Genomic DNA, 23,425 nt, shown 5'->3' on the forward strand with positions numbered 1-23,425 from the left:
ACCACTCTAACAGAAAACAACTGGAAATTCCTAAGCAAAGCAAAGGAAAGCTTAACTTTCATAGTTAATAAAATAAGGCAGGTAGAACTGTGAAGGCTTTCCTTATCACTGTCTTCAACAATTTCTACATATGATCCTGAACCATCTGGTGATATTTTCAAGCCTTCAAAACTGCGTAAATATTTTGCATATTTTAGTACTAAATAATACAAAAATAAATATTAAAATACTGACTTTAAACAATTTCCCCAGAATAAAAACGTTTATAGGAAAGCAAAGCACACAGGATGACTGACTCTGGGCTATGAATTCCTTATGGTCACAACTCTCAAGTAATATGAGATATTTACAACTTGGTACTTATTAATGGAATAATTCTGTATGTTTCTGCCTCATCTCCCAATTAGCTCTTTTTGAGAACAGAGACTCAGCCTTAAAAGCAGTACAGCCTAGATTGGACCTGCCTCAAACAAAACAGCTTTGTTTTTATCTGTTTTACATTGGAACTCTGGGAAGATTTGTTTCAAAAAGGAATTCAAATGTTGTTATTTTGTTTTGCTTTTAAGTTTAAAAAATACTTGTAGCCCTGCTAAAATTAAAAGGACTGAGAATACAAGTTGTTAGCAAAGATGCAAAGCAACTATAATACGTAAGTGTATACTATAGCCATACATTGCTGGTGCAGACACTGTGAAAAACAATTAAGCATCTGTTAAAGACATATAAATATAGAGATACAGAGATATTTTATGATCCAGTGACTTTACTCATTTTTCTTTACCCAAGAAAAATCAATGCTTATGTCCACCAATAGTAATGTACAGGAATGGTGTTAGCAACTTTATCCATAATAGCCCCAAACTGGAAACACCAAATGTTCACCAAAGGAACAATGGATAAATTGTGTTATATCTATACATTGGAATATTACATAGCAATGAAAAAAATCAATCCATACAATGGTATGGGCATATCTAATGTTAAATGAAAGAAACCAGGCAAAAAATAATAAATAGGCATGCTTGCATTTATAGGAAGTTCAAAAACAAGCGAGGCTATTTCTGAACTTCATATACAATGTCATAGCACCTCTGGTGACAGAGGATGAAACAGTGGTTACTTTTGGGTTGAGGAGGATGTTAACTGAGAAGGAGCATGAAGGAGCCTAGTGGGTACTGGGAATTTTCTGTATTTTTATACAGATGGTGATTATACAAGTGTATACAGATACAAATATTCATCAAATTGTACACCGAATATCTGTGCATTTAATATGTAAGTATTCCTTAATTTAAAAAAACTCATATAATAGCAAGAAATTTGGAATAAGCATTGGAAATTCTAGTCATGGTTCTGCCACATATGATTCTTGAAAAAGCACAGAACCTCACTGGGCCTCCATTCTGTATGCTACATGTTAATTAAGTAAGGTCTCTTCCCCTTCTAAAATCCATTTGTTTGTAATTTCTATGAATTTCCTTGGTATTCATGTTTGCCTTAAACATAGTAATTATATATGTAAAATGATCTTGTCCTGATTTCCACCAAAATTTACCTTGAGCATATCTCCTTAATCCCTCCTTGGAGAGACTAGGGATGGCAAGGGTGCAGGGGTTTGGTGTTATTTTGTATTACTAGAAGGAGCCAGCAACAGAATCTCTGGGCCAACATACAAGCACACAAAGTGAAATGCTAACCTACGAATACAAGTGATTAGAAATTAGTTATGGTCTATTATATGAAAAGAACAATAAACTGTGATGACATTAGCTATGGCTATAATTCTCTTTGAATCAATAAACAGAACCCAGAGCCAGTAGAGTGATAATACCTAATAATTTATCATCATACCTGTAAGTTAGGTGCAGAAATGCAGCTGCTCCTTTCAAATTATCTACATCAGGAATCAATACTCACTGTACAAGTTCTATACATTGAAAAAAGAAATCAAGAAGATATTCCCTGGTAGGAAAAAGCAGGTACAGAAGGGAAGTACACTGTTTTTTGTTTTTTGGGGTTTTTTTGACAGCAGGTACATATTACTTTTATGAATGGAAAAAGATAAGAAATAAAATAAAACTTAGTTACACCCAACTTCTTCCTCATAAAAATATGCTATGTGAATTTAACAGTAGTTTCCATTTTTATATCCATATTCTAGGTATATAAGTCATCAAATCAGGTTGTCGGATCAAGTCAGGGCACCCCAGTCACTATTTCATAAGAAAGAAAGAAAAATGCAATAGTTCTAGAAGTATTTGAATCTAAGGAACTTCCTGTATGGATTATGGATTGAGCTTCCAAATTTTGGAGTTCTATACCCTTTAAAAAAATCAAGATCCATCAGATGACAAAAGAAGCACTATGTGTTATAAAACGCCATGGAAAATGGCACTACCCCACTGAGACCAAAGCACAGATTCTAATCCTGGCCTTCCCATCTCAATTTGAGTAAATCATTTTTACTTTCTAAGTCTTCCTACCTGTAAAATGAAGGGACTGGTTTAGATCATTTTAGTCTTTATATTTCTCTATCACTAAAAATTCCAAAATGCTTAGAATTCACCACTTGCTCACCAACATTAGATGCTTCTCCTCATATTAACCTTACTCTACACAAAGTCGACTATTGTTATTAATAAAACTACCTAGAAATTAGAAATCAGGAGTCGCTAAAATTGAATGATGGACATTAAAGAAAAATACCTTTCACTGCTATAAATTGGGCTGGCTTCTATCAAATAAATAAGAACCACAATTCATAAAAATACAAATGAATTAAATAAATGAAAGGACCTATAATGAATTTTTAAAACAACTCATTGAAAGGGACACCTGGGTGGCTCAGTAGGTTAGGTGTCCCACTTAAGCTCAGGTCATGATCTCAGAGTTTGTGGGTTTGAGCCCCATGTCAGGCTCTGTGATGACAGCTCAGAGCCTGGAGCCTGCTTCAGATCCTGTGTCTTCCTCTCTCTCTCTCTCTGCCCCTCCCCCACTCATGCTCTGTCTCTCTCTCACTCTCTCTCTCAAGAATAAGTAAACATTAAAAAAAAATCTTTTAAAAAGCTCACTGATGAAGTTATATCTGTTCCAGAAACATGTTCTGTAGTTTACACACACACACACACACACACACACACACACACACACACACACCTTTACTACCTGAACACAGGGTCAAAAAAAACAAAAAACAACTTCTACTCACTTTGACAGAGATACTCCCCCAGCTTTCCCAATCATCTCTTCATGATGTAATACTGAGTAGTTCCATGGAATATGAAGGAACTTTAAGAGCGTTCTCATCCACCGTTCAGGATGTAAGACAAGTTGTTCATAGTGAACTAACATGCATTTTTTATAGCCAACTTCCATACATTGATTATACATGGTCTCTATGGCACGATTCCACTTGGTCAAACAGTCTCTATAGCTATTCAGGTCAAACCCAGCTATAGTAACTTTCCGAGAAATCATTGAATGTACTGATGCCCGGCCATCTCGGACCATGAGGAGAAATTTGGCATTAGGGAATAACCTAGCAAGGTAAGTTAAGGATTTCAGGGCAAAAGGATCTTTATTACATAAATAAGGGGCTGGTTCCCCATGCTTAACAATAATTTCTAGTAAGAAGGCTTGCATGGCAGAATCCAGCACTTCATCAGTAACACCAGCCTCATCCAAGCGTATTTTCTCTTTACTTGACCGTGACCACATCTGCTTCAAGGCCAGGATTCGGGGAATGACTCTGGTTTCCTCTCCACAGCGAATATCGGGGTGTGCATCTAGCATGGCCCTCATGAGTGTGGTTCCACTCCGAGGCACACCTCCAATAAATATCAAAGGCATATCTTTGTGATAGGCAAAGGTTTTATTCACTTTGATGTCCAGGCCAGTTCTCACAGTGGTCTTTGTGCTCTCCAATTTGAGGGGCTGGCTACGTTCTTCTATTCGGTGATGACATTCCATGGCGTGTTGGCCCAAGTAAAACACAGTCACAGAACTAATAACCAGACATGCCAATAGTAAGTTCTGCTTCAGTTTTCCAACCATCTTGATGTAGTTATCTTGTTATTAAATAGATATTCTGCTCAAAATAATTTTCAGAAAATGTTCAGGCCATGGAGATTCTACTTCAGAAAGATGATCAACATCTAGTGAGAAAAGGAAAAAGCTATTTTATCATCACATTAAAACTGTTCACAAATTAGTCATCAGTGATCACCATTACATTCTGGCTAGAAAGAAGCTAAAGCTGTCTTACATACTGTGATATTCTTAGAACACAAGTATACACAAGTGCAAGCAAAAATAAATCATTTCTAATCAGAAACAGCATTTCTTAATGTGACAATTCTGAAGCTTTGTACCTTCCACAGAATGGAAAAATAAATAAAACTATTTCTATCAGTGGGTTATGCAAATATTTAATATGACCAAGTATGTTTGAGGTCTAACCCAAGGCTCATCTCTAGTATTCAGATTTGCTTCATCCCTAAGAAGTCATTATCTCCACATTCTACCCTAAAGAGAAATTACAGAAGAAATATACAACTTCCAAATCTTTAACACAGATTTAGTTTATTCATTCCACAAATTATTTATTTAGATACTACAGGCCAGATACTTGGGTGTGGCTGAGGATAAGCTTTGAAAACGACAGCAGTGCACTGACCCTTGCTCTCAGGAAACAAAGTCTCATGGACAGATAGATATGCAAACAATGACAACAAAATGCAATCAGTGCCTTAGTAGATATAAACAACAAGAGTATAATGAAAAGGAGCACACAAGTCCACCAGATGAATCTATAAAAGCCTTATAGAAAATAAGAGGGAGAGGTACTCTAAGCAGTAGGAACTTGTGTGCAAAAGCACAATGGCATGACAGAACACCGCATATTTAGGCAAAAAGTAGTTCAGGAGAACTGGTGTGTACTGTGAAAAGACAATTACGTGTGTGTTTGTGATCTAGCCTTCAGAAGAACAGAGAAGGTTTAGATACACAGAGTATTCTAAGCTGAAGATACACTATGACCAAGGTGTGGATGTGTAGAAGCAAGGGCATGTATGTAAAACATATATACTATGTAAAATATATATACTATGTATATGTAAAATACACATATTATGGAAATACTAGTTTAGCTGGAGCAAGGATATATACTACAAAGCAGACAGCAATCAGACTACACCTAGACTAAAACAATGTGCCCTGAATCCTCAGAGGGCAAGTGTGATGGTTAATTTTATATGTCAACTAAGCCATTATGGTGCCCAGTGTTTGGTCAAACACCAAACACTAGTTTGGTCTAGATGTTGCTGTGAAGGTTTTTGTTAGATATGATTAACAATGAAATCAACAGACTCTGATTAAAGCAGATTACCCTTCATAATATGAGTGGGCCTCATCCAACAACTGAAATCCTTAGAAGAGACAGGTTTTGTGAAGAAAAAGGTATTCTCTTCAAGACAGTAACACAGAAACTGTACCTGAATTTCCAGCTTGCTGCCCTGCAGAATTTGGACTCAAAGCTAACATCAAGTCTTACCAGCCAGACTGCTCCGTGGATTTTAGAAATGCCAGCACCTCAATAACATGAGCTAATTCCTTAAAAATTCTCCCTTCCTTATATGTCTCCTAATAGTAAGTACACCTGGGGAAAGGACTAGCTATGCTAAAAAAAGAATACCTCCTGAGAGGCAGGACGTCTAGCTATGGACTAGTGAGAAGGTAGGCAATTCTCCCCCAAAACTAAGCAAGATGAAGCTAACAGAAACCCCATCAGTCCTCTGGAAATCAACAAAGGAATACAATAACCTAAGCAGCATCTATGTTTGAAAAACTGCTAAATGTTGAGGAAGAACAATGAAAGTCTATGACATTCTTGCCTAAGACTATTCCCACCCCACCATCCACTCACTTAGCAGGACAGAGGTTCTGCAGAGCAGGGCGAGGCAGGGAAACTATGAAGACTATGGCTTTGCTCCCAGGATCAAAGGGAGTCACTCATTTTGGAGTGGTGAATAACACACACTCTCAGCTGTGCTGTCAGTGTAAGTGATGTTCCAGGTGGCAGGAGAGCAAGGAGGATGAACAGCTCCAGTAGCCTCAGTTTGTAATCATGATTGGCAAACTCAACGCCAGCTCACAGGTGCATGGAGGCAGAGGAGACACAAAAGGAACTGTCAGTCCTTAAACACCAGTGCAGATTTGAAAATGGCCTCAACTTGGAATGTGCTCCTCTACCCAAATGCAGATCCACTGGCAGATGAAAAGTCACACTGGCTTAAGATATCAGAACACAACCACTGTCCAATGAACTGTGCTGACAGGAAGGCAACCCCTAGAAAGCCATGCTTAAAAATGCAAATAATTTTACGTGTGTGTGTGTGTGTGTGTGTGTGTGTGTGTGTATCTGAGCAACTACATCAGCATACATTTATATGAAATGTCCATAAAAGGCAAATTTATAGAGACAGAAAGCAGGAGGTGGAAGCAGGAATTTAATGACAAATAGGCATGAGGGGACTTTTTGCAGTAATGGAAATGTTCTAAGACTGGACTGCTGTGAGACTTGCACAACCTTATAAAATCTACTAAAAATCATTGAATTACACTCTTACAATGGATAAGTCTTAGGGTACATAAGTTATACCTCAACATAGCCGGGCTTTTTGTTTTTTGGGTTTTAAAGGAATACTTTCGTAGAAATATATTTTGGTAGTCTCAGTAGGTTACACCAAGATCTGGTTTTTGTTTACTCATGTATTCATTCCTTTAGTCACATATTTGAACATATATTACTGTACCAGGCACAGTACTTCATTATAAAGCTGCAACAGAGAACCACAAGGTGAGAACAGGTTGAGATTAAAAGATCAGCTTAATACGAAAAGACTGCAAAAAAAAAAAAAAAAAAAAAAAAAAAGAAAAAAGAAAAAAAGCATTAATTAAGGACACTGGTAGTGGGGTGCCTAGGTGGCTCAGTAGGTTAAGTATCTGAGTCTTGATCTCAGCTTAGCTCTTGATCTCAAGGTCGTGAGTTCAAGCCCTGCATTGGGCTCCATGCTCAGCACAGAGCCTACTTTAAAAAAAAGAAAATAGGGGCGCCTGGGTGGCGTAGTCGGTTAAGCGTCCGACTCCAGCCAGGTCACGATCTCGCGGTCCGTGAGTTCGAGCCCCGCGTCGGGCTCTGGGCTGATGGCTCAGAGCCTGGAGCCTGTTTCCGATTCTGTGTCTCCCTCTCTCTCTGCCCCTCCCCCGTTCATGCTCTGTCTCTCTCTGTCCCAAAAATAAATAAACGTTGAAAAAAAAATTAAAAAAAAAAAGAAAAGAAAAAAAAAGGAACATTGGTGGCAACATAGCATTGAAATATCTATGCAAAAAACAGAATCCATGATATAGAAGACACACTTAAGATGTTTTACCAATATTCAGTTTAAAAGGGGGCAGGTAGGGGGCGCCTGGGTGGCGCAGTCGGTTAAGCGTCCGACTTCAGCCAGGTCACGATCTCGCACTCCGTGAGTTCGAGCCCCGCGTCGGGCTCTGGGCTGATGGCTCAGAGCCTGGAGCCTGTTTCCGATTCTGTGTCTCCCTCTCTCTCTGCCCCTCCCCCGTTCATGCTCTGTCTCTCTCTGTCCCAAAAATAAATAAACGTTGAAAAAAATTTTTTTAAAATAAAAAAAAATAAAATAAAAGGGGGCAGGTAGGAAGAAAACAATGGAAAGAAAAGAAAATAACACAGAAAATGGAATGAAAAAGAAAAACAACATTTAAAAAATGATATTTAGGTAGAGATCTGATCAGTGAGTAGGAATTAGGTAAAGTGAAAACAAGAGCATTCTAAGCAAAAGCAAATGGATATACAAAAGCCTTGCAATGGAAAGGCATTTTAAAGCTTTTAAGGAGCTAGGTAAAGCAGTGAGCAAGAAAAACAGGTCAATGATGAAACTGGAAAGATGGGTAGGGGTCAGATTGTAAATCTGGTGGATCAGTTTAGGGATATGAAGTTTTATGATAGATGCAATCAGATGTGACTGATTTAAAGATTTTTAAGCAGGGAGTTACTTAATCCTATTCAGATTTATACACTCTCACTCTAGCCAAAACCATCTTGAAAAAGAATAATGCTAGAATATGCACAATTCCCAACCTCAAAACTTAACTACAAAACTACAATAATGAAGCCAATGTAGTGCTGGCATAAAAACAAGCATACAGATGAATGGAACAGAATCACAAATCCAGTAATACACCTTTACATTTATGGTCAATTGATTTTTCTTTTCTTTCTTTTTATTTAATTACGTTTTTTATTTTTATTCCAGTACAGTTAACAAAAGGTGTTATATGAGCGTTAGGAGTGCAATATAGTGATTCAACACTTCTACACATTACTCAGTGCTCATCATGATAAGTACACTCTCTAATCCCCTTCATCTATTTCACCTTATCCCCTACCCACAGCTCCTCCGGTAACCATCAGTTTGTTCTCTACAGTTAAGAATCTGTTTCTTGGGGCGCCTGGGTGTTTCAGTCGGTAAAGTGTCCGACTTCGGCTCAGGTCATGATCTCACAGTTCATGAGTTCGAGCCCCGCGTCAGGCTCTGTGCTGACAGCTCGGAGCCTGGAGCCTGCTTCGAATTCTGTGTCTCCCTCTCTCTCTGCCCCTTCCCCACTCTCTCTCTCTAAGAAAAAATAAAAAACATTAAAAATTTTTTAAAAAAAAGAACCCATTTCTTGGTTTCTCTGTTTTTTCCTTTGTTTGTTTGTTTCTTAAATTCCACATATGGGTGAAATCATACAGTATTTGTCTTTCTCTGACTATTTCACTTAGCATTATACTTTCTAGCTCCATCCACGTTGTTGCAAATGTCAAGATTTCATTATTTTTTATGGCTGAATAATTTTCCATTGTATGTGTATGTGTGCGGTGTGTATGTATATATATGTGTGTATATATATATATATATATATATATATATATATATACGTGTATGTGTGCATATGTGTGTGTCTCTCCTGCTTCTTTATCCTTTCATTTATCTATGAACACTGTGCTGCCTCCATATCTTGGCTAGAGGAAATAATGCTGCTATAAACATGGGGTGAATGTATTCCTTTGAATTAGTGTTTTTGTAGTTTGGGGTTAGATACCCAGTAGTGCAATTACTAGGTTGTAGGGTAGTTCTATGTTTAACTTTTTGAGGAAACTCCATACTGTTTTCTAGAGTGGCTGTACCAGTTTGCATTCCCACCAATAGTGCACAAGTGTTCCTTTTTGTCCACATGCTCATCAACACTTATTTTTTCGCGTGTTATTTTTTTTAATTTTAGCCATTCTGACAGGTGTGAGGTAATATCTCATTATAGTTTTGATTTGCAATTCTCTGACAATGCATGATGTTGAGCATCCTTTGATGTGAGGAAAGAGCAACCTTTTCAACAAATGGTGCTGGGAAAACTGGATATCCACATGTGAAAGAATGAAGTTGAACACCTGTTCACAAAAATTTACTCAAAATGAACTGGAGACCTAAATGTAAGAGCTAAAACTATAAAACTCTGAGAAGAAAACAGGTGTAAATCTTTGTGGCCATAGTTTCTTAGATACAAGACCAAAAGTATAAGAGACATATTAAAAACAGATAAAATAGACTTCATCACAACTGAAAACATTTGTGCTTCAAAGAACACCATTCTGAAGGTGAAAGACAAATCAAAAAATGACAGAAAATATATACAAATCACGTATCTAATAAAGGACTTCTATCCAGAATATATAAAGAACTGTTACAATTCAACAATAAAGATAAATAACAGAACTCATCATCAAGGAAATACCAATTAAAACCACAATGAATACCACCTCACACCAGTCAGAATGACTAAAATTAACAACTCAGGCAACAACAGATGTTGGCGAGGATGCGGGGAAAGACGATCTCTTTTGCACTGCTGATGGGAATGCAAACTGGTGCAGCCACTCTGGAAAACAGTGTGGAGGTTCCTCAAAAAATTAAAAATAGGCCTACCCTATGACCCAGCAATTGCACTACTAGGTACATATCCAAGGGATACAGGTGTGCTCTTTCGAAACATGCACCCCGATGTTTATAGCAGTGCTATCGACAAGAGCCAAAGTAGGGGAAGAGTCCAAATGTCCATCGACAGATGAATGGATAAAGAAGATGTGCACACACAGACACACACACAATGGAGTATTACTCGGCAATCAAAAAGAATGAAATCTTGCTATTTGCAACAACGTGGGTAGAACTAGAGGGTATTATGCTAAGCAAAATAAGTCAGTCAGAAAAAGACAAATATCATATGACTTCATTCGTGTGGAATTTAAGATACAAAACAGATGAACATAAGGGAAGGGAAGCAAAAAAAATGTAAAAACACGGAGGGAGACAAAACATTAGAGACTCTTAAATATAGAGAATAAACTGAGGGTTGCTGGAGGGGCTGTGTAAAGGGGGGATGGGCTAAAATAGGTAAGGGGCATTAAGGAAGAAACTTGCTGGGATGAGCACTGGGTATTATACATAGGGAATGAATCACTGGAATCTACTCCTGAAATCATTATTGCACTATATGCTAACTTGGATGTAAATTTAAAATTAAATTTTTTTTGAAAAAGATAAATAACCCAATAAAAAGTGGGCAAAAAATCTGTATAGACATTTTTCCAAAGAAGATATATAAATGGTCAATGTGCACTTGAGAAGATGTTCAATATCATCTCTTCAGGAAAATGCAAATCAAAACCACAATGGGATAGCATTTAATACCCATTAGATGGCTACAATCAAAAACAGATCACAAGTGTTGATGAAAATGTGGAAAAATTGGAATACTCACATACTGCTGGTGGGTGGGACTGTAAAATGGTGTAGCCACTTTAGAAAAGTTTGGCAGGTCCTCAAAAGGGCAAATGTGGAACTAGCTAGCATATGATCCAGCAATTCCGCCCAAGAGAACTAAAAACGTATTCACAGAAAAACTTGTACACAGATGTTCACAGCATCATTATTCATAGCTAAAAAGTAGCAACCCCAATGTCTACCAACTGATAAATGGATAAACAAAATATGGTATATCCATGCAATGGAGTATTATCCAGCCATAAAAGGTGTGAAGTACTGATATAGAATTCAATGTAGACAAAGCGTGAAAACATTATTCTAATTGATTAAAGCAACTCATAAAAGATCATATATGATTCCATTTATATGAAATGTCCAAAACAGGCAAATCTGTAGACAGAAAAATTAGTAGTTGCCTGGGGCTGAAGGGAGAGGGAAGATGAAAGTGACTACTATGTAGTTTCTTTTTGGGGTGATGAAAATGTTCTAAACCTAGACTGTGGAGAATTTTTTGGTTATGTGGATTATATCTCAATAATATTGTGGTTTAAAAAAAAACACTATACACTTAATAGACTGGCTAAAATAAAAAAAAAAAACACTTGGCAATATCGAGTGCTAATAAAGATGAGGAGCAACAGAACTCCTACACTTCTGGGAATACACAATGATGCATCTGAAAAGGTGTTCTGTAAATTCTAATAATGTAAACATACTTACCCTACAACCCAATAATTGTACTACTGAGACTTATCCTACAGAAGTGAAATCTATGTTCACATAAAACCTGCATGTGAATGTCTATAGTAGCCCTGTTCACAATCACCAAAAACTGAAAACTAACCCAATGTCCTTCAGTGTGTAAATCTAGATAAACCATGGTACATCCATTGCTGGGATACTACTCAGCAACAAAAAGGAACAAACTCTTGATACACACAACTTGGGTGAATCCCAAAGGTATTATGCATGCTGAATGAAAGAAGCCAATCTCAAAAAACATTCCTATTTATAAAATAGTCTCAAAAAGGCAAAACTATAGATCACTGGATGCCAGAAAACTGTTAACTTTAAAGGGATATAGAGTTTTCTGAGATGACAGAACTATTCTGTCTCCTGACTGCTGTAGTTGTTACATGAATAAATATATGTATTAAAATTCACAGAACTATGCATCAAAAGAAAAAATCTATTTTACTGTACAATAATCTTTAAAACAAAAACAAACAACAACAACAACAACAAGAAAAACTGGGGTGCCTGGGTGGCTCAGTCAGTTAAGCCTCTGACTTCAGCTAAGGTCATGAACTTGCAGTTGATGAGTTCAAGCCCCACACTGGGCTCTGTGCTGACAGCTCGGAGCCTGGAGCGTGCTTCAGATTCTGTCTCCCTTTCTTTCTGCCCCTCCATAGTTCACACTCTGTGTCTCTCTCTCAAAAATAAATAACATTAAAAATTTTAAAACAAAAAAAATTTTAAGAGAAATTTGAGAAGAAAAATGGGGGACGGGGAAGAAAGATGAACACCAAAGAAAGATCGAACACCAAAAACAGGAGAATTTTTTATTCTAAATCTTCTAGTTAATGTTTCTGATCAAGAATTATTTACTGGTGATAAATTCAGCGGTAATAGGAATACATTAAATAAATAATGGGTTTTACTGAGAAGAGCAAAGAAATGATCTTAGGAAAATTGTTTCATGTTTTCCATTTTATGAACACCGAGATGAAATAAAAATTCATTTAAATCTGAACATAGCAAACAAAACTTACTTAATGAAGCAAAGAGAAGTGTTCTTAGGGATGCAATTAACTCTAATAACGGTTGGTTTCACTTTAGATAATTATATAGGAATGATTCCTCTAGCACATTCCATTTGTTTGTGCAGTGGTAGGTGTGTAATGCATGTTTAATGAGAGAAGAGCAGTAATCACTAAGAAATCACTCTAAAATGGCAAAGCTTTTTGGTAAAATTTAGTATTACATGCATTTTAAATTACATTTAACTTAACCTCTGATACATGTCAGAATTCAATATGTAACAAATGAGTCAACTTCTTTCAAAAATAACTTGTGCAACAATTTAAAATTCAATTGTATAAAAACAAGATAACTACCTCTCTGAAATCTTCTCTAAGCACATATCAGATACAAAATATTCACCAACCAAAAGCTAACATGACAGAGCTCCAAGTTACTATAGCAGCAACCAATGGGAAGTAAAACTTCCCATTAAAATACCCCAAATTCTCAGTAAAATACCTAACAAGACAAAACCCATAAATATGTTAACATGTTTCCATGTCCAGAAACATACTTGTAAGTCACTTTAATGGCTGCCTAATAACTTTACTGAAAGGATCTAGAACTAAACCAATGTGGGTTTGCTCTCTGGTAAGTTACAGGTAGAGACCAGGTAGAGAGTTATCACACAAAGGAAACTATTTGCAGCAAATAAAGATATCAGGGAGCATAACTTCCAAAGTAGTGAATCCCTGAGCAGGGGTGAGTGGGTTCCTTTTTTTTGTTTTTAATTTTTTTTAAGTTTAGTTATTTATTCTGAGAGAGAGACAGTGTGCCTGCACAAGAGCAGGGAGAGGGAGAGAGAGAATCCCAAGCTGACTCCACACTGTCAGTGCAGAGTCCAATGTGGGGCTCAAACCCATGAACTGCGAGATCATGACCGAAACCAATAGTTGGACGTTTAACAGAGTGAGCCACCCAGGCGCCCCAGTGAGTCCCTTTTATTTAGGGATAGGATGAATATTCAGAAAAGGAAGCTCTGTCATCAAATGTAAAGGCAGGCATAAGACTGCACAGGGGTACTTAGAAAACAGTTCTATACATGCATCCTATGTTACATTTAATGAACCTCATACTCCTCCGAGGATGGAGATTTTAACATAATGAAGCAGAGGGAATTGTCAGAGGAGGGGTTTTGGATATGCTCTGAGAGCCCGTATAAACTAGATGGGGTTTTGGGCTCCTTATCTCAGGAAAAAAACGCAGGACTTTGCTTACTTACGAAACAGCACTGTAAGTTTTTACTACTGATTTATTGTCTCTGAAATGGTTAGGCTATTTCCTGGCCTAGTAGAGACTGTTAGTTTTTGCATTCCATTTGTTCCTTTAAAATCTTTAACTACTGAGGTTTTTGTATTTCTTTGTAATTCTAACCTTCAAGAAAGTTCTGAGAAAGTTCTCCAAGAAAGTCCAGGAAAGTGTGCTTGGGCAAGTAGGGCAGACCTACTTGGGGGTGAGGGGTGGGGAAGATGGCTAGGGGCTTAAAATGACCTCTCTTATGTCACAAACGTTATGTTTTTTTTTCTGGGGACCCCGAACTCTTTCTGCTTACAGAGCTACCAACAATTATTTGGCCAGTTCTCTATAGTTATCTGTGATAATATTCTTGTATAAACAAACTTCTTGGGGCGCCTGGGTGGCTCAGTCGGATGGGCGGCCAACTTCGGCTCAGGTCACGATCTCGTGGTCCGTGAGTTCAAGCCCCACACTGGGCTCTGTGCTGACAGCTCAGAGCCTGAGCCTGTTTCAGATTCTGTGTCTCCCTCTCTCTGACCCTCCCCCGTTCATGCTCTGTCTCTCTCTTTCTCAAAAATAAATAAACGTTAAAAAAAAAATTAAACTTCTTTGCACATGTGATTATTTTCTTAGACTAATTTTTTAAAAGAAGAATTGCTAGGTCAAAGTGTGTGGAATAGGAGTGTGGGATATGCTTGATTTTAAAATATTTAGTTAATATTTGATTAATTTCCTCATACCCTACACCCAAATCAGAAAAACATTATATTGGCTCTATCTTCAAAATACAGTCACAATCTGACCACTTCTCAACATTTCACTAGCACCACCAGCATTTCTTACCAGAAATACAGAAAGGTATCCTTACCTCTACTCCTGCCCCCTACAGACTATTCACAACTCAACAGCAAGAGGGATCTTTTTCAAATTTAGTTAGAATACATCATTCCTCTGCTCACAGCCTACTACTGTTTTCCAAAATAGTCTTGGAAAGGCTTAAGACATCCAACACTAAATCTGTGTTGAATTTCTTTTTCTACTGATTTTGTCAAGAAATCTCTATTGGCATCAAAAATAGCATTGACAGAGGTCAGGCCAATATATTATCACAAATTAATAGTTTTGTTGTTCAAAGTAATTGAGAAGGCACCTCTTAACATTAGAACTTCCATGAGGATGAAAATGAAGGCAACTCCTTTACTAAGGGATAATTTGGGGGAAAGCAAAGTCTTACCATATATCCAAGTATACTTGATAATTGTGTCAACATAATTTGGGGTGATTCTTTCCAACTTTTCATTTTTATTGTACTTTAAACTACATTTGAGGGGGAAAAGTATGTTCTATATCCCCTTCAAGATGTTTGAAATCAAGTAAGATGGTGGTCAAAGCCCTTGTAAGGGATACTAAAAACGTAAAGAAAGGGATCTGGGCTTTCCCGGGAATATTCTCATATTCCTCACTAAGCTTATGAAACCTACTTTTCCCTCTGTGCATGTTTCTTAATTTGGAGAATCACAGAATCATACAACAACAGTGCTAAGAGGGGCCCTTAGATCATTTAGTCCAATGCTCTCATTTTATAGATACACAAAAGGAAGCCCTAATAGCACATCTTCCTCATCACTTCTCTAAATCTTACCTATTCAAAGGTTGCTTCTAATTTTTTTCATGTATATTTTACTTGCTCCAAAACATTTTAAGCTCTGAAATTCAGAGATGTGTTTTGTCCCCTATCACAGTATGCTTAATAGAGCATGAAGTCACATCATATAATGAGCCTCCAAAAAGTATCAGTAAACCAATCAAACTGAGAGGTACATTTCTCTAGAAGAGAGATGTGGAAATGAGGTCTCTACTCACATCTTGGTACTAATTCTCCTCATTCTTTTTTTAAAAAGTAGCCCATGGGGTGCCTGGGTGGCCCAGTCAATTAAGCATCCGACTTCCACCCAGGTCATGATCTCATGGTTTATAGGTTTGAGCCCTGCATCGGGCTCTGTGCTGAGAGCTCAGAACCTGGAGTCTACTTCTGATTCTGTGTCTCCCTCTCTCTCTGTTCTTTCCACACTTATGCTCTGTCTCTCTCTCTCTCTCTCTCAAAAATAAACATTAAAAATTTTTTTTTAATTGGCCCTATCTACAGAAACCTTATGAAAGAAATTGAAGAAGACACCAAAAAACAGAAAAATATTCCATGTTCATGGATAGGAAGAACAAATATTGTTACAACATCAATACTACCCAAAGCAATCTACATATTCAATGCAATCCCTATCAAAATAATGCCAGCATTCTTCACAGAATTATAACAAAGAATCCTACAATTTGTATGGAACCAGAAAAGATCCCAAATAGCCAAAGCAATCCTGAAAAAGAAAACCAAAGCTAGAGGCATCACAGTTCAGGACTTCAAGATGTATCACAAAGCTGTAATCATCAAGACAGCATGGTACACAAAAACAGACACATAGATCAATGGAACAGAACAGAGAGCCCAGAAATGGACCCACAAACTTATGCCCAACTACTCTTTGACAAAGCAGGAAAGAATAACCAATGAAAAAAAAGACAGTTTCCAGCTGGGAAAACTGGACAGTGACATGCAGAAGAATGAAACTAGACCACTTTCTTGCATCATACATAAAAATAAACTCACAATGGATGAAAGACCTAAACATGAGACAGGAAGCCATCAAAATCCTAGAGGAGAAAGCAGGCCAAAGACTCTTTGACCTCGGCCACAGCAAGTTCTTACTTGACATGTCTCCAGAGGCAAGGGAAACAAAAAATGAACTACTGGGACCTCATCAAGGTAAGCTTCTGCACAGTGAAGGAAACAATCAGCAAAACTAAAGGTAACTGACAGAATGGGAGAAGATATTTGCAAATCACATATCAGATAAAGGGTTAGTATACAAAATCTATAAAGAACTTATCAAACTCGACACCCAAAAAACAAATAATCCAGTGAAGAAATGGGCAAAAGACATGAATAGACACTTTTCCAAAGAAGACATCCAGATGGCTAACAGACACATGAAAAAATGCTCCACATCACTCATCATCAGGGAAATACAAATCAAAACCATAATGAGATACCACCTTACACCTGTCAGAATAGCTACCATTAACAACTCAGGCAATGACAGATGTTGATGAGGTTGCAGAAGAAAGGGGAATCCTTTTACACTGCTGGTGGGAATGCAAACTGGTGTGGCCACTCTGGAAAACCATGTGGAGGTTCCTCAAAAAATTAAAAATATAACTACACTATGACCCAGCAATTGCACTACTAGATATTTATCCAAAGGATACAGGTGTGCTGTTTCGAAGGGGTACATGCACCACAATGTTTATAGCAGCACTATCAACAACAAAGTATGGAAAGAGCCCAAATGGAATGGACAGAGGAATGGAAAAAGAAGATGTGGTACATATATACAATGGAATATTACTTGGCATCAAAAAGAATGAAATCTTGCCATTTGCAACAACGTGGATGGAACTAGAGGGTATTATGCTAAGCAAAATTACTCAGAGAAAGACAAGTATCACATGACTTCACTCTTATGTGGAATTTAACATACAAAACAGATAAACTTAAGAGAAGGGAAGCAAAAAATATAAAAATAGGGAGGGGGACAAAACATACCAGACTCTTAAATACAGAGAACACACTGAGGGTTGCTGGAGAGGTTGGGGGTAGGGGGACAGGCTAAATGGGCAAGGGTCATTAAGGAGGACACTTGTTGGGATGAGCACTGGGTGTTTTTTTGCAGGGGATGAATCACTGGATTCTACTCCTGAAACTATTATTGCACTATATGCTAACTAACTTGGATATAAATTAAAGAAAAAAAAAACGTAGCCCTATAATTTAAATAGAAAGTAGAGTAAAAGCTGGTCTGACCATTACTCTCATATAGTCAATCACTGTGCGCGCACACACACACACACACACACACACACACACACACACACACCAGCCCTTGTCCATTACCTTAAACTCTATTTTGCTGTATTTTCAAATAAGCAGTATCAATATTTTCTCAACTAGGACATTTACAGAGCTGAGGCTGAGCTGGAAGAGAACACTAAAAAGTTTCATCTTGTTTTCATCTCCAGGGGAAAGAAAAAGCATTAAACACTGCAACAAACATATCTGAAAAATCACTATTAATAGGACTGCTCTTTCTCAGCAAGCCAAATGAAAGAATCCCAGAAATAATGCTCTCGAGAAGAAAAGAGTGTGACACTATTCTTCCCTACTCAGATCTCTGCAAATTTTATAGAGATTTCTAATCAAAACAGTTCTCAGTCAACAGAAATAGGTATAGAGGTCGGTAATCAGGCTGCACCAAAACTCAGTGCACACACACAGGCCCAGGCACATGCACGCATTAGTACATTCATCACACCCTGCTTTAAGAATCAGGAAGGTGGCCACATACTAGGTCCAAAGAGATGATGAGCAAATGTCCAAATTAAAGTAACATTCCCTTAAAACCTTTTTTACATTGTTACTTATTAGCTCCTTTCTTCCCATGCCTATTCATGATATCAACCAATGTAGCAAATAGCAACAGCCAATTCTACTTTGCCTGCTGTCTAGAGTCCGTTCTATAGTGGGTTTCTCCATTCTCTAAGATTTTTAGCAAAAGGAAACATAATTTTATCATGTGTTCAAACTTGCCAATTAATATGTGTCCAGGGGTAATTTGAATGACAGCTTTGCCATTCAGCAGAAACTTCTAATAAACAAACCATTGTTGTAAGACCAATTCTTATGTCAGCTCATAGCATGCCAAATGGGAACACCTTTTTCTAGCTACCCATTGGGGTCTGCCACAAGAACCACTGACAATAAGTGGCAAACGGCAAAAAGAATACAGTACATGCAGCTGACGATCTTTTACTGGGACCCATCTTCCTAAGAAGAGGTTTTCAATAAATCCCATAGTCAAGAAGGAAAAGAGCTGGTCAAATACTAAGAACTGGACCAAATGCCTATGACAATAGACATAAGAGCACAAGTTAAACTCACATATAACATTTTCAATGGTTCAAATTAAATAAAATGTCTAGGAATTGCTTCAAAAATATCTGAATGTAGATGTGTGAGTAGGGAGAGGAATTATATATGAAATCAGGTGGCTGTGAGTTAATAACCTGAAGCTGAGTGATGGGTACTTGAGGATTCAATATAATTTTCTACTTTTGGATATGATTGAAAATTTTCATAACAAATGGTTAAATGAAGTAAAACAAAATAGAAAGCTTAAGTTGCCAAATTCCAACTTTCTCAGATCTGCATATCAGAGGGTCATTGTAAACTAACCATTCTTCTTCCAGATTCTTCACTCATGTTTCTCATCTATTTAAACTACCCTGGAGAGGGGCGCCTGGGTGGCGCAGTCGGTTAAGCGTCCGACTTCAGCCAGGTCACGATCTCGCGGTCTGGGAGTTCGAGCCCCGCGTCAGGCTCTGGGCTGATGGCTCAGAGCCTGGAGCCTGTTTCCGATTCTGTGTCTCCCTCTCTCTCTGCCCCTCCCCCGTTCATGCTCTGTCTCTCTCTGTCCCAAAAATAAATAAACGTTGAAAAAAAAATTAAAAAAACAAAACAAAAACAAAAACTACCCTGGAGAGGGAACACATACACAAAAAGCAAATTTGCTCAAATTACATACTCTAATTCAGTTACACAATTTTTCTACTAATCTCCTAACTTTTAGAATTAAAAAGAGAAAAGATGATAGCATTGAATTAATGTAAAAAATTTTTTTTAAGCCTAGTGTTTTAGAAGACCTGGGCTCTAGTCTGAAATCCACTTTTTTAAAAACCTATACAACTAGTTAAATCACGGAGCACCAGTTTCTTCATCCCTTCAATGGGGATGATGATAATCAAACTCTTCACACACAGTATAAGGTATAAAAAGAAGTAAGACTAGAGAAAAAATTCAAAAATATAGAAGAATACCTGCAAGTTGTCTTTTTTTCCACAGTGCTGCTGGAAGTGGAATCAAGTGGATAATGTATATAACAGGGCTTTTAAAGAACAGGAGCTTGAAACAAAATGAACCCAAGGAAGTTCACACCAAGGCACATAATAATTAAAATGGCAAAAATTAAAAGAGAGAATATTAAAAGAAACAAAAGAAAAGTAAACAGTTACATACAAAGGAAACCCCATAAGGCAATCAGCTGCTTTTTCAGCAGGAACTTTGCAGGCCAGAAGGGAGTGACATGATATATTCCAAATGCTGAAAGGAAAAAACCTACAACCAAGAATACTCTACCTGGCAAGGTTATAATGTAGAATTGAAAGAGAGATAACGAGAGAAAAACGAAAGTTAAAGAATTTCATCACCACTAAACCAGCCTTACAAGAAATATTAAAGGGAATGCTTTGAATGGAAAGAAAAGGCCATAACAGAATTAAGAAAACTAAGAAAAGAAAAATTTCACAGGTAAATACAGACATAATAAGAGGAGTAGATTGATCACTTATTAAATCAGTATGGAGGCTGAACCACAAAAGTAGCAAAATCAATCATATCTACAAAAATTAGTAAAAGATGTAAAGATGTAAAATATACCATATACATGAAAAACGGAGGGAGTAGTAAGTTTAGTGCTTTCACAATGGTTATCTGAAAACTACTTTAGCTTTGAAAAGATAAAATATTAGTAAAGATGTAAATACATGCCATATACATGAAACATGGAGGAAGTAGTAAAGTTAGTGTTTTCAGAATGGTCAAACTTAAGCTACAATTAATGTGATATAGATTACTATACACATAAGACGTTATATATGCACCAATGGCAGCCACAAATCCAAAACCTATGACTGATACACACAAAAAAAGAGAAAGAAATCCAAGTATAACGCTAAAGACAGCCATCAAACTACAAGGGAAGACAGCAAGAATAGACAGGAACAGAGAAAACTACAAGATCTATCTATATGCTGCCTACAAGAGACTCACTTCAGACCTAAAGACACATACAGACTAAAAGTGAAGAGATGGAAAAAGATGTTCCATGCAAATGGAAGTGGGCGGGAAAAAAAGCTGGGATAGATATATAAGACAAATGAGACTGTAAAAGAAACACTGTAGCAAGAGACAAAGAAGGACATTGCATAATGATGAAGGGATCAATCCAACAAGAGTATTTATAGCAATTTTAAGTATCCATGCATCCCACACTGAAGCACCTAAATAAGAAAGCAAATATTGGGGCCCTGGGTGGCTCAGTCAATTAAGTGTCCAACTATTGGTTTCAGCTCAGGTTATCATCTCATGGTTTGTGAGTTCAAGCCCCATATCAGGCTCTGTGCTGACAGTGTGGAACCTGCTTGGGATTCTCTCTCTCCCTCTATCTCTGCCCCCCCCCCACTTCCCCCCAAAAATAAATAAACCTGAAATTTTTTTTCAAAAAGTTATTTCTTAAAAAAAAAAAAAAAAAAGGAAAACAAATATTAACAGACCTAAAGGGAGACACTGAGAGTAACACAAGACTAGTAGGGGACTTTAACACTCCACTTACATCAATGGATCATACAGGCAAAAAAATCAATTAAAACAACAACAACAACAACAACAACAACAACAACAACAACAAAACCCAGTGGCTTTGAATGATATATTAGCCCAGATAGACTTAATAGATATATACAGGACATTCCATCCAAAGACAGCAGGACACACGCATTCTTTTCAAGTGCATATGGAACATTCTCCAGGATAGATCACATTAGGCCTCAAAACAAGTCTCAACAAATGTTAAAAAACTAAAACAAAATCAAATACTTTTCCAACCACAATGGTATGAAACTAGAAATCAATCACAGGAAAAAACTAGAAAAAATACAACCACAGGGAGGGTAAACAACATGCTACCAAATGGCCAGTAGGTCAGTGAAAAAATCAGAGGAAATAAAAATTACATGGAGATAAATAAAAATGGAAACACAATGGTCCAAAACCTTGGAACACAGCAAAAGCAGTTCTAAGAGGGAAATTTACAGCAATACAGGCCTACCTCAAGAAACAAGAAAATTCTCAAATAATCTAAACTTACACCTAAAGAATTAGGAAAAAAAAGAACAAAGCCCAAAGTTAATATAAGGAATGAGATAATAAACACCAGAAATAAATGAAATCAAGACAAAAAAAAAAAAAGTAGAAAAGATCAATGAAACAAAAAGCTAGTTCTTTGAAAAAATAAACAAAATTGATAAACCTTTTAGCCAGACTCATCAAGTAAAAAAGAAAACTCATATACATAAAATCAGAAATGAAAGAGAAGAAATAACAAACACCACAAAAATACAAAGGATTATAAGAAGTTACTACGAAAAACTATATGTCAACCAAACAAACAACCTAGGACAAATGGATAAATTCCTAGAAACATACAATCTTCCAAAACTGAGTGATGAAGAAGTAGAAAATTTGAACTGAATCAGTGATCAAAAACTCTCACCAAATGATGGCTTCACAGATGAAATCTACCAAATGATTAAAGAAGACTTAACACCTATTCTTCTCAAACTATTCCAAAAATAGTAGAGAAAGGAAAAGATCCCATATACATTTTATAAGGCCAGCATTACCCTGATCCAAAACCAGACAAAGACACTACGAAAAGAGAAAACTACATGCCAATATCTCTAGTGAACACAGATGTAAAGATCGTCAACAATATATTAGCAAACTGAATTCAACAACACAGTAAAAGAATCGTTTATCACAATCAAGTGGGATGTAAAACGGTTCAATATTCACAAAATCTTAAATGTGATATATTACATTAACAAGAGGAAGGATAAAAACCGCATGAGCATCTCAACAGATTCAGAAAAAGCATTTGAAAAAATACAACATCCATTAATGATGAAAACTCCCGACAAAGTGGATCTAGAGGAACATACCACAACATAATAAAAGCCAAATGTGAAAAACCCAAAGCTAACATCATACTCAATGGTGAAAAACTGAGCGTTTTCCCCTAAGATCAGGAATAAGTCAAAGATTTCTACTCTCATCATGTTTATTCAACATAGTACTGGAAGTCTTAGCCATAGCCATCAGACAAAAAAAAAAAAAAGAAATAAAAGGCATTAAAATTGGTAAAAAAGAAGTAAAACTGTCACTATTTGCAGATGACATGTTACTATATATAGAAACCCCCAACAACTCCCTCAAAAAACTATTAGAATAAATGAATTCAGTAAAGTTGTAGGATACAAAATACACAGAAAATGTAGCATTTCTCCACACTAACAACAATTAGTAGGAAGAGAAAATAATCACATTTATAATTACATCAAAAAGAATAAATTTAACCAAGGAAGTGAAAGACCTACACTCTAAAAACTATAAGACAATGGGGAGCCTGGGTGGCTCAGTCGGTTGACCAGCAGACTTCGGCTCAGGTCATGATCTCGCGGTCCGTGGGTTCAAGCCCCACGTCAGGCTCTGTGCTGACAGCTCAGAG

General features: G+C 37.0%; 1 protein-coding gene across 3 annotated transcripts in view; it reads right to left on the reverse strand.

Annotated features, from left to right (window-relative positions):
* Positions 1-23,425, reverse strand: part of TPST1 (tyrosylprotein sulfotransferase 1) — a 175,013-nt gene that overhangs the window by 127,100 nt on the left and 24,488 nt on the right. For all 3 annotated transcript variants that reach the window (XM_040456219.1, XM_040456218.1, XM_040456217.1), the window contains one exon: positions 3,209-4,154. In XM_040456219.1, coding sequence (XP_040312153.1) covers positions 3,209-4,053 — 845 coding nt within the window. In that variant the 5' untranslated portion in view covers positions 4,054-4,154. The remainder of the gene's footprint in view (positions 1-3,208; positions 4,155-23,425) is intronic.

The sequence above is a fragment of the Herpailurus yagouaroundi genome, unplaced genomic scaffold (genome assembly GCF_014898765.1).
Source record: "Herpailurus yagouaroundi ecotype Mexico unplaced genomic scaffold, PumYag 216, whole genome shotgun sequence".
In the NCBI taxonomy this organism is placed as follows: Eukaryota; Metazoa; Chordata; class Mammalia; order Carnivora; family Felidae; genus Herpailurus; species Herpailurus yagouaroundi.